Here is a 13019-nt window from a genome sequence, read left to right on the forward strand (position 1 = left end):
AGGACCACACCAAGACACATCATAATTAAAATGCCAAGAGCAAAAGACAAAGAGAGAATATTAAAAGCAGCAAGAGAAAAACAGTTAATTACCTACAAGGGAGCACCCATACGACTGTCAGCTGATTTCTCAACAGAAACTATGCAGGCCAGACGGGAGTGGCAAGAAATTTTCAAAGTGATGAATAGCAAGAACCTACAAGATTACTCTACCCAGCAAAGCTATCATTCAGAATTGAAGGGCAGATAAAGAGCTTCACAGATAAGAAAAAGCTAAAGGAGTTCATCACCACCAAACCAGTATTATATGAAATGCTGAAAGGTATTCTTAAAGAAGAGGAAGAAGAAAAAAGTAAAGATAAAAATTATGAACAACAAATACATATCTATCAACAAGTGAACCTAAAAATCAAGTGAATTAAAAACCTGAGGAACAGAATAATCTGGTGAATATAATAGAATCAGGGGCATAGAAAGGGAGTGGACTGATAATTCTCAGGGGAAAGGGGTATGGAGGGTTCAGGAAGAGACTGGACAAAAATCATACACCTATGGATGAGGACAGTGCAGGGGGGAGGTAAGGGCAGAAGGTGGGGTGGGAACTGGGTGGAGGGGAGCTATGGGGGGAAAAAGGAGAAACAATTGTAATAATCTGAATAAAGATTTATTTTTTAAAAAAATTATGAACAACAAATACATACCTATCAACAAGTGAACCTAAAAATCAAGTGAATTTAAAACCTGAGGAACAGAATAATCTGGTGAATATAATAGAATCAGGGGCATAGAAAGGGAGTGGACTGATAATTCTCAGGGGGAAAGGGGTATGGAGGGGTTCAGGAAGAGACTGGACAAAAATCATACACCTATGGATGAGGACAGTGCGGGGGAGGTAAAGGCAGAAGGTGGGGTGGGAACCGGGTGGCGGGGAGCTATGGGGGGAGAAAGGAGAAACAATTGTAATAATCTGAATAAAGATTTATTAAAAAAAAAAAAAAGAAAGTAAGTTGGATGAAAATGTCAACCAACTAGATCTAATTAACAATTATAGAACACTCCATTCCAACAACAGCAGAATGCATATTATTTTCAAGAGCACATAGAATGTTTACTAAGCTAGACCATATTCTGGGCCATAAAACAAGTCAATAAATTAAAAAATTTAATTCATAAAAAGTAGGGTTTTATGAATACAATGTCATTAATTTAAAAATAAAAAATAGGAATCTAGAAAATCCCCAAATATTTAGAAACTAAATAATATACTTCTAGATAACTCATGTGTCAAAGAAAAAAGCAAAAGGGAAATTACAAAGTAGACTTCAATTAAACACATTTCAAAAATTTGGGGATATATACTAATAAACATCAATATTAGAAAAGGAGAAAAGTCTCAAATTAGTGATCTTAGTTTTCACCTTAAGAAACTAGAAAAAGAACAAATTAAAAACCAAGTAAGTAGATAAAGTGAAATAATAAAGATTTAACAGAAGACAGTGAAATGCAAAACAAAAACGATAGAAAATCAGTGAAACCAATGCTTAACTCTTTGAGTATATCATTAACAATCTCTTTCCAGACTAAGGGGAATAAAAAGAAGTTGCAAATTAACAATATAATGAATAATAGGTAATATCATTACAGATTCTCATAGGTATTCAGTGGTAAAATATTATGAAAAACTGTTTCCCAATAAATTTAGACATGGACAGATTCTTTGGGAAATGAGGACTTTCAAAGCTCACTCAGGAAGTAGATAATTAGAATAGCCCTATATACCTATTAAATAAACTGAATCTTTAATTAAAAGCATGTCCTAAAAGAAAACTCTAGGTCCATAGTGAATTATAGGGCACTGTTGAGTATCTCAAACATTCCAGGAAGAAATAATACATATTCTATGTAATTTTCAGAAAATTGAGGAAAGAATACTTTCTAACTCATCCTATAAGGTTAGCATTACCTGAAACAATATCAGACAAAGGTGAGAAGAAAACTATAGCTCATTATTCCTCATGATCCTAAATTCAAAAATTTTAACCTAAAGTTTAGTAAATAAAACTCAAAAATATATTTTAAAAATAATATGACCACATAGGCTTTATCCCAAGAATACAAGTTTGTTTTACCATTTGAAAATTAAACAGGGCAATTTTCTGTATTAACACACTAAAAAAGAAAAACCAGATGATCATCTCAGTAGATGCAGAAAAGTATTAAAAGAAAATTCAAAATTCATTCCCAATAAAAATTGTTAGCAGTCTAGGAATAGAAGAGAACTCCCTCAATCTGATGAAGGGCATCTACAAAAACAAAAATCTATGGCTAACATCATACTTACTGGTGGGAAGACGGAATGCTCTTTACCTGATAAGAAGAACAAGAGGGATAACAGCTCTCATCATTTCTCTTCAGTATTGTACTTGAGGTTTCAGCCAGCACACAAAGGCAAGAAGAGGAAATAAAAGGCAATACAAGATTGGACAGGAAAAAGTACTATTTGTGGATATGACCATCTATGAAGAAATCCAATGAGATATACAAAATAGCTACTAGAACTAACAGATGAGTTTATAAAGATTTCAGGATACAAGATCAATGCACAATAATTCATTGGATTACTGTACACTAATAATGAAAAATCAGAAATCAAAGGTTTTTTTTAAACATAAAAAGCATCAAAAATATAAAATTCTTAGGAATATATCTGACAAAACATGTGAAGACCTATACAATGAAAGCTATAAAACATCCTTATGAGAAATTAAAGACCTGTATAAATAGAAAACTATACCATGTTTACCGGTTAGAAAACTCAATGTTAAGATGTTTGTTCTAAGTTGACATAAAGATTTAACATAGTCCCAAAGAAAATCTTTGCAAGCTTTTTAATTTTTTCGGTAGAAATTGGCAGGTTGATTCTAAAATTCATGTGAACATACATAGGACCTAGGGTAGCCACCACAGCTTTGAAAAGAGAACAGAATTGGAGGTCTGATTTCAAATTATAGTAACCAAGACAGTCTGGTGTTAGTCTTAAGGTAGACAGATCAGTGGAACAAAATAGAGTATCTAAAAGTTGACCCACATAATGTACGGTCAACTAATTTGCAACAAAAGTGCAAAGGCAATTCAGTGGAGAGAGAATTTTCTGTTAAACACACAGTCCTGGAGCAATGGGTATCCAGCTACAGAAAAATGAACTTGGATCCATATCTTCCTCCATACACAAAAATTAACTCAATAGACTATAGACCAAATTTAAAACCTAAAACTATAAAATGTCTAGAAAAGTACATAGAAGAAAATTTTGTGTTAAAGATTTCATAGATAAGACACCAAGATCTATAAAAGAACAATTTAGACTACATAAAAATTTAAAATTTGTTTTTGAAATACAATGTTAAGAGAATGAAAAGACAAGCCATATGGAGAAAAATACTTGCAACACATATCCAATAAAGGACATATATACAGAATATATAAAAGTACTCTAAAAACTCAGTAATAAAAAAGCAACCCAAGACAAAAATGGGCAAATATTTGAAGAGACACTTCAGCAGCAAAAATATATGAATGGCAAATAATCACATGAAAATAGGGTCAACATCATTAGTCATCAGGAAAGTGCAAACTGAAACCACAATGAAATACCATTACACACCCACCAGTATGACTAAAATGGAGAAGACGAAGTGTTTACAAGGATGTGGAGGAACTATAGCTCTTACACTGCTGGTAGAGATCTAATTTGTACATTCACTTTGGAAAATAGTTTGGCAGTTTCTTAAAAAGTTAAACATATATGTACCACATCAGTCATTTTGCTGGTGGATAAATGGAAGTATATGTCCTTACAAATACTTGTACAAAAATGTTCATAGCAGCTTTATTTTTAGTAGCTGAACCTGGAAATAATCCAGGTGTCCATCAACAGGTAAATGGATAAACAAATCACTATATTCATACAATGGACTACTTATTCAACAACGAAAAAGGATGAACTGTTGAAACATGCTGCGCCATGGATAAATCTCAGAATCCTTATTCTGAGTGAAAGAAGCTCGGCAAAAAAGAAGTATAGAGTTTAAATAATTCCATTTATGTATAATTTTAGAAAATACAAACATCTCTAATGACAGAAAGCAAATGGTTACATAGGAGTGAAAGGACAAGGATTAGAGCAGGAAGAATCTTTTGGAGATTATGGAGGTGTTTATTTTCTTGATGTGGCAGTGGTTTCTGGGGTGTATACACAGGTCAGAACTTAGAAATCGAACACTTTATGTGAAGGCAGGTCATTGTATGTCGGCCATACTACAATAAAAATGAAAACTGTCTTTGCTATCTGACCACCTCTGCTAACATATCTAAGACAAGTACCTGAATTTGCTGGATCTTAAGACACAGCTAGGATTCTTGTTAAAAATACTGTGTTCCAGGCCTCAGGACTTTGAAGATAGAACTGGGAAGTCTGTACTTTAAACAAGCACCCCAGATAATTCTTCTTGTTAGTCAGGCTTGGCAAGCACTTGGCCCAGATTAAATTAATTGCACTTTGGTGATTGGAACCCATTTCCACTTTCCACGAGAAAGGGATGTTAGGTATCTGGTATTGACAGAAAGGCCTAGCCATAGAATTCTTAATTATGCTCTTACTGTGGTCAGATGGAATGATCAAGAATTTGACATTTTTTTCTTATCCATGTAGTATACTGAGGTCAGCCTTGCATTTTAAGTTCCTGAAGTAACAGCATGGAAATCTCTTAGTAGCCCCAGCGTTAGTTAACATGACATAATAGAGTAAAAAATAATTTTATTTATGCCGTTTTGACAAGTCACATCAGAATACATTGTTAGTTGAAAAGAATGCTTTATATCCTGTATATTTAAAATCTATAAAATAACATAAGTTGTGAGAAGAGGAATAAAATGAATAGAATTTGTTATTCTCTAAATGTTCTTTTATGTCATTTAAACGTTCTTTAAATGACATAGCGTTACCGAACTCAAGGGGTTCAGGGCTGTTGCAAGGTAGTTTTGTTTTCTTTCAGCAAGTGAAAAAGATGGGATAGTTCTGCCTCTTTGCAGGGAGGCTTAGGCATTGCTTATATACACTATGTGGTCAAATACATGTTGATTTCTTCATTGTAAATGGCTTTCCTTATCTGGTTGAGTTCCTGTCAGCTCATTCTGTTTACAGCTGCATCTGCAAAATACTCAACCACATTTTAACATTTAGTAAGAATAGCACTGAGTAAGAATGGCCCAGACCTTGAGACCCTTCTAACAGTAGCAGCAGCCTTTTATAAAACTCTGGAAAAAACAACTTGACCTTCTTATCACTCCCTTTCCAGTGACGTCAAACACAAGGAAATTATAGAATAAGTCTTTCTGAGTTTTAAATGGTTCAGTTATCAGAAGACTTTCAGAGAACAAGTTTTCCACAAATCATCCTTGTGCTATTGGTCTTGATTTTTTTTGAAGGGTTTGGTGAGCCAACATGCAATTAATCACTTGTTGGCTTTTAAGGAAATGAAACTGCAGTGCACCCTTTGGCTTTATTGTCCTTTTTTTGGCATTTATTAGCATTGCAATTTTTAATATGAGAACCTTGGGTGAATGCTCAGCGATAATAATGTGGACAAAATAATGCAAAAGAAGTAATTTTTAAAAGTCAGTTTCTACTCATTGAACTGTTGCAGTACCTGTGCACACGCCAGGCCTCAGACACCACTAACATGACTGTGAAAGTCCCTTACAGTCCGAAGTTGTCAGAATGTACCTCCCTTGTCAGGATGGAGCTATTCCCGTGTACAAAGTGTCAGTATCCATTTGTTATCACTTCCCACTGTTTCTTCCTCCAAAATCTGGTTTGGATTGATTATCCTTCTCCACAGCTGCTCCATGGGTGGAAAATCCCTTCTAACCAGTTTCCCTTCTTTGGATTCTATTCTGTGTAGGGAACTACCTTCCGGATGGAAGTTGGACACAATTTTAAAAATTAAGCATCATTTGTACTAATCAGTGTCAGTACTAAAAGTTCATAGAGAGGAAGGTATTAAAGTAGACAAATAAATACCTGTATGTAAGCATGCAGCTTCCTTTACCTTTTATTAACTTGACAGCATTTTTTCATTTTTAAGTGGACTAGACTGTTCCCCCTAAACCAGTAGGCTCTGCTTCTATAGAGATTTAAAATGTGTACATCCATCTCCATCAATTTCCTGTCTCCCCACTCCACCACCACCAAAAAGTACAGATCTCAAGGATGGGCATTGCTGCTCCCTAATGGTCACTGTTAATGAAAAAGATACTAAGTGCCCAAAGGCTGAACTCTTTGGTTTTGGTATTTCTTGTAATGCTGGCCTCCAAATGAGTTGAGAAGTGTTCCCTCCTTCCGAAAGAGTTAGTGTAGGGTTGTGTTGTGGATTGAATTGTGTGCCATACACACACACACACACACACACACACACACACACACACAAAATAGGCACAGTACCTCAGAATGTGGCTTTATTTGGGAATAGGGTCATTGCAGTAAAATGTTAAGATGAAGTCATACTCATTTAGGGTGGACTTTTTAATCCAATATGACTAATATCCTTATAAGAAAGGACACCAACATGATATTCGAGGGAAGAGTGTCTTTTAGAACAGGCAGAGATTGACATGTTTCAACTGCATTTCTCAAGGATTGCCAGCAAACCACCGGGAAGGATGCTCACCACGGGCTTCAGCGGGGGCATAGCCCTGCTGACACCTTCGTGCTGGACTTCTAGCCTGCAGAGCTGTGAAAAAGTAAATTCTGTTAAGCCACCCCATTTATGGCACTTTGTTGTGGCAGCTCTAAGAAACTAATACAGATTTTTTTTTTCTTTCAAGTTGGATAGAATTCACCCAGTGAAACTGGATACATAGTTTTTTGTGTGTGGAAAGATTTTTAATTATGAACTCTTTAATAGGTATAGGGCTATAAGTATTTTCAATTTGTTCTTGTGTATGTTTTGGTAATTTGTTTATTTTAAGCAATTTGTTCAACTAACATTACATTTATTGGCATAAAGCTGAGTTCATAATATTTTTTTATGTCTATAGGATCTGTAATGACATTCCCTCTTTCATTCCTGATATTGGTAATCTGTGTCTTTATTTCTTTGATCAGTCTACTTTAGTGTTTCTCAACTGGGGGCAATTTACCATACCCCACTCCCCCACACCTCCAACCCCCAGCCAGGGGACATTTGGCAATGTCTGGAGGCGTTTTTAGTTATCACAACTTGGGGTGCTTATGCCACATGCTTCAAAGCACAAAACCTCTCGCGGCAAAGAATTACCCGTCCCACGGTATCAGAAGGACTGAGGCTGGGAAACCTGTTGTAGGGTTTACAATATAGACCTACTTTCAGCTAATATTGTCACTTCATGTTTAACATAAGCAGCTTGCAATAAAATATTTCCACTCATCCCCTTCCATCCTTTAAGTGCTATCATGGGCATGCATTGTACTTCTCTAGATATTATAAACCCCACAATACAGGGTTGCTGTTGTTGCTGTAAACAATCTAGTGAGGACATTTTCACAAGAGAAAACATACCTAGTTGTTACTCGTATGTTTTCAGCACTCTCTCCATTCTTTGTGCTGGTCCACGTTTCGTCTGGGCTTCTTTCTTTCCACCTGAAGAGCTGCTCTCCTGGGTCTTGCAGTGCAGGCCCACTGGTGACATTCGCTCAGCTTTTGTTCGTCTGAAAACTGTAGTTTGCTTTCATTTTTGAAGTATATTTTGATTTGATATAGTATTCTCCAGTAGCAGTTTTTTAAAAATTCTGTAAGATATCATTCCATTGTTTTTTTGTTTACAAAGATTATGATAAGAAATAAAGCTTTTATTCTTTAATAGAAGGCTTTTTTAAAAAACCTGTATATTTTAGGGAGTATTTCAAGAGTACGTTATTGAAAAAATAGTAACATAAAATTTAATACACTATGCTCAGATTTTGTAAACAGACTTGTTTTTGTCTTGTGTTTTTTTTTTCTTTTCTATTTTTCCAGTTTTTTTCTCATTCACTCAAAAATTTTTGAGGCAAGTTATTTCTCAGTCTCAGTTTCCTCACCTGTAAAATGAGGCTGCCAGTGATTCTCACCGATTTGTTGTGAAACTTAAGTGAGATACAGGACACACAACTTCTAGAACTTGAAAGGACATAAACACGATACCAGGGTACACAGGTGTTCTCCTTTGTGCCTTTTTTCTGACCTTGGGGCTCACAGGTGCAGCATATCAGTGGGAGCCCCCTCGGTGCATCCTTCCCAGCCACATGGCGGCAGCTCTGTGTGGACACCTTGCCTGCCCTCCCACACACTCCGGGAGCCACGGGGTAGCCAGGGTGGACCTGGAATGAGCACTGTGGCCTCTGCTTAGGAGTTCTGCTCCTGTCAGTAATTCACAGGTTACTTTTAAATAAATCTGATCTTTTACTCAAGCAGGGTTGGGGGATATCTTCTCAGGGTACTTTCACCTGTTAATTTAAATTATGTGAATATGCCCTAACCCAGTGGTTGGCAAACTCATTAGTCAACAGAGCCAAATATCAACAGTACAACGATTGAAATTTCTTTTGAGAGCCAAATTTTTAAACTTAAACTTCTTCTAACGCCACTTCTTCAAAATAGACTCACCCAGGCCGTGGTATTTTGTAGAAGAGCCACACTCGAGGGGCCAAAGAGCCGCATGTGGCTCGCGAGCCGAGTTTGCCGACCACTGCCCTAACTGATTTGGCTCAGTGGATAGAGCATTGGCCTGCGGACTGAAAGGTCCCAGGTTCGATTCCGGTCAAGGGCATATACCTTGGTTGCGGGCACATCCCCAGTAGGAGGTGTGCAGGAGGCAACTGATCGATGTTTCTCGCTCATCAATGTTTCTAACTCTCTATCCCTCTCTCTTCCTCTCTGTAAAAAATCAATAAAATATATTTTAAAGAAAGAAATCACATCTTAAAAAAATAAAATAAAAAAAATAAATTACGTGAATATAGTTAAAAAATGCATGGCATTCTATATTTTACATATTTTGCATATTTCACTCTTTCAGGGTGCTCTTCCCTCTAGTTAGGCTAAAGTTATATTCATTTTCCACTTCTCAATTGTGGATACGAGCTACAGTATTTAAACTAACAAAGTTTCATATTAGGAAAATCTATAATTAACAGTTTTGGGTTGTGGGCTTATAATCAACAGTAAAAACTATTTTTTCCAATGCATCTAATCACCTTAGAATATCCATTAATGATATTCACATTAAAGGATGCATCCACTAAAATGCCTTTTTTTTTTTTTTTTGTCCCAGTAAGATAAACTAATTGGGCGTGGTAGATAATATTTTGCCTTTCCGTAAGGGTTGGTGAATCTGCTGTTTTGGGTCTGTACCTGGCCACAGGCAGCAGCACTCTGACAACTGTTCTAAATACCCCTCCTGTGCTTTCCTTCTCCTCAGTGGGCCTTCGGAGTGACGCTGTGGGAGCTCATGACTCTGGGCCAAACACCCTATGTGGACATCGACCCCTTTGAGATGGCCGCGTATCTGAAAGATGGTTACCGAATAGCCCAGCCTATCAACTGTCCTGATGAACTGTAAGTTTTTCTGTGCTTGAAGACATGGGTTTCATTCCTTTCACGATGTTGGTATAAAAGAAAAGCAGCGGGTGTGCAGAGGCTTCCCTTTGAGAATAACGACTCCTCAGAGGTGAATTAGACTCTTCCAGAGAACCCCGGAGTCAGCCAGACTCGTCCACTCTTTAACACATTTGACATTAGAACTTTTTTTATCTTATGTTTATAGCAATTAATCCATCCAAGAGATTAATGTACGTAGTGAGAAAACACTGAACATTATGTGGGTTACTCTATGCAGAGTGAAGGATGACTTTTACTTATACTAGTAGAGTCTTAAGGACATATCTGTATATACAAAAGGCTAATATGCTAAGTGTCCAATCATCTGACTGGTCGCTATGACACACACTGACCACAAGGGGTCAGACGCTCAATGCAGGAGTTGCCGTGACATGCACTGGCCATTTACAGAGAAACAGCACTGCAGACCTGGCGCCCACAAAGCAACATTCAGCTTCCCCCAAGTGGGACACAGGCCCCACCACCACCCCGGAGCGACACCCCACCAAATCACAGCCAATGCTGCCAAGACCCCATGGCACAAAATGAGGCTCACAGCCCAGTCCAGCCCAGAAACAGTCGCTGTGGGCACTGGGCAATGACATCACGTATCAACACCTGGCTTCCTCTCCTAGCAACTAGCCTCCTTGCAGTTTCTTCAGCCCAGGAACACAGCTTGCTTTATAGCCAGGTGGAAACATTTCACACTGTAATCAAATGTCTGTAAAGTATTTTCTCATGCCTCATCTCATTTGAGCCTCACAGAAGTCCTGGAGTAGGTAGGTAGGAGAATCAGTGGAACCCTATTTTCTTTTCATTAGCCAGAAAACGGAGATTTAGAAACCTGACCTGACTGAAAAGAAGTAAGAAATGGTAGACCTTGAAAATGACTTCAGGTTTTCTCACTGTGCAGAATATAATCAAACACTGCTACAGTTGAATATTTTACCCTTTGTTCTCCCTGTATGATTACAATAATAATCTGCTTCGTGTTGACATTTACTGCTGTGTTGCTGACAATTACCTGAAAGAGAAGTTGTGGTGCTTCACTAGGCTGGAAAAAGTTTTATCTAAATCAGAAAGCAGATTTAACTAATTAAGCAAGTTTATTCTATGTATATAAAAGGCTAGGTTGACTCACGCATGCACGATACATATAAAGCTCTCACTGGCACCAATCGCACATGTGTGTTTTGACCTGTTATTGTCGATCATGAATTTGGTCGACACTTCTATTATAGAGAAAGGGCGAATAGTAATATTAAAATATTTCTTCTAATTAATTTCCTTTCAATGTGCACAAATTCGTGCACTGAGCCACTAGTTTAGTTATAAAAAGGCTTTCTCATTGTCATCTTGCCGTGCCAGTTGGTGTCAATTGATATATAAAGAAGTTTTGAGCTGGCAAGTGAAATAGTTCCTGTTTCCTGCTTGCATCACATAGCTCAGCTTCCCCTGTAATGGGACTCAGTCAGGGGTTGATGAGTGCAGGGGTGAGTGTCATCTCATTCTAGAATCATCACGGCAGGGTGACAGCGTTTGCCCTGATTTTACTGAAAACCCAAGGTTCTTAGAGCTTAGCTAAAGCTTCCTCTTCCTCCAGGTTCTTTCTCTCAGAACATAAATACAGGATAACACAGATATTTACATGAAATCTCTGTATTTGCTGATAAATTTTGGTATGCTCTTATGAAGAATTGAAATCCACATATAAAATTCACATAACTCCTTTTAGCTTCTTTTCATTTTAGAGTTCCCAACAGGTAGTAATGGTGATTGATTTTTAATATGTCATCCTCTCCATGCCCATGTGTGGACAGAAAACATAACTGGCATCAAATCTACTAAAAAGTTGGGAGTACTGCATCGTCACTGTACCATCTCTGTCACTCTGCAGATTTGCTGTGATGGCTTGTTGCTGGGCCTTGGATCCGGAGGAGAGGCCCAAGTTCCAGCAGCTGGTACAGTGTCTCACGGAGTTCCACGCAGCCCTGGGGGCCTATGTTTGACTCTCACATCCCACAGCGTCCAGGCGGAAGGTTCCCGCCAGGCTCACTGGGAACCAGTCATAGATGCTTCACCCATCCTGCGACGCCAGCAGAAGCACATTCATCTTCCAGAACACTGTGCCTTAGAAATGCGTTAGAATCTGAACTTTTAAAGACAGACTTAATAACGGGGAATTTTTCTAGATATCACTTTTATTAGGTTGAACTGAAAAGGTTTTTGTAAATTTTTTGGCCCAAATTTTTTAAAACATAGTTACTTTGGACTAGGGGTACCTTCTTACAAAATAAATAAACAGTTTTTAAAATTGTTTAAACACTTGGAATAGCCATTTTAGTGCCAACTGCTTTTTATTTTTTTTTACTTCATCAAGGTAAAATGTAGGTGATTCACCTTTAAAGTTTTTAAAATATTTATCACTAGTCTTGGGAATGGTTTGTCTTCGAGATGAAGTACTTTTTCTTAGGAAAAGAAAAACAGCATACAAAGATGTCTGGTTTGCCTTGTACAAGAAAAGGCAATATTGGAGAAAGAAAACTGAAAAGCTAGAATAAAAAAAGAAATAAAAAAAATACTTATTAGAAATGGAAACTACCCTTTCGTGGAAAATTGTTTGTTTTTTATTTTTTTAAAGAAAAGGAGTTCTGTTTTTTTTATTTTTGAGGAAGTAGGAGTTGAGTTCATTGAAACATCATAAATTTGGCAGAAATTAGCTTCTCCAGGAGCCAGAAGTAGGTTTGGGGCAAGTCAGTAGTAAAGAATGGTGGTTTTATTTATTTTCACTCTCTGGAAAAGGTGGTGATACAATTTCAGAGAGCGAAGTCACGTTTCTAAGGTTAGGAATCCCTTTAAGCACCTAGACTAGTGCTATGCACAGAGCGGGTGCTCAAGTTGTGAGTTAAAAAAATGTAAACTGGTAAATGTTGTGCTTACCTTCTAGGCTGACAAGTATAAAATTGTTTTTTAAAACACTTGGAAAATTAAAGGATTTGTTTTCTATTATGGCAGTATTGAAAATATTGTTCCTAATCAATGATTGGTTTGAACATGCAGCAGGTAGATGAGATGTTGTATTTCATGGGTGTTTTACTAAGGCTCCCAGCCCCTGATACAATTGCAGCTAACTCTGCTCAGCCTCCAGGTTCCAATAAAAAGTTGGAATTATGATTACAAAGAAGTGTCACAACACTGACACTTCTCTCCAGAACCTTTAAATTAGGGGTGTGTGTGTATTGGTGCTTGGTTATAGTTGGCCTAATGCATAGTTGAATGGGCCTCCTAGATGGTTAGGCCTAAGGGTGCCTCCTGCTACTCCCATCCTCATAGGTATACAAGAGGG

General features: G+C 37.4%; 1 protein-coding gene across 2 annotated transcripts in view; it reads left to right on the top strand.

Annotated features, from left to right (window-relative positions):
- Positions 1-12274, top strand: part of RYK (receptor like tyrosine kinase) — a 96325-nt gene extending 84051 nt beyond the window's left edge. For both annotated transcript variants that reach the window (XM_080671961.1, XM_080671962.1), the window contains exons 14-15: positions 9495-9631; positions 11571-12274. In XM_080671961.1, the coding sequence (XP_080528087.1) occupies positions 9495-9631; positions 11571-11682 (249 nt within the window). In that variant the 3' untranslated portion in view covers positions 11683-12274. The remainder of the gene's footprint in view (positions 1-9494; positions 9632-11570) is intronic.
- Positions 12275-13019: the final 745 nt, after the last annotated feature.

This window comes from Plecotus auritus, assembly GCF_963455305.1.
Source record: "Plecotus auritus genome assembly, chromosome: 6".
Classification (NCBI taxonomy): domain Eukaryota; kingdom Metazoa; phylum Chordata; class Mammalia; order Chiroptera; family Vespertilionidae; genus Plecotus; species Plecotus auritus.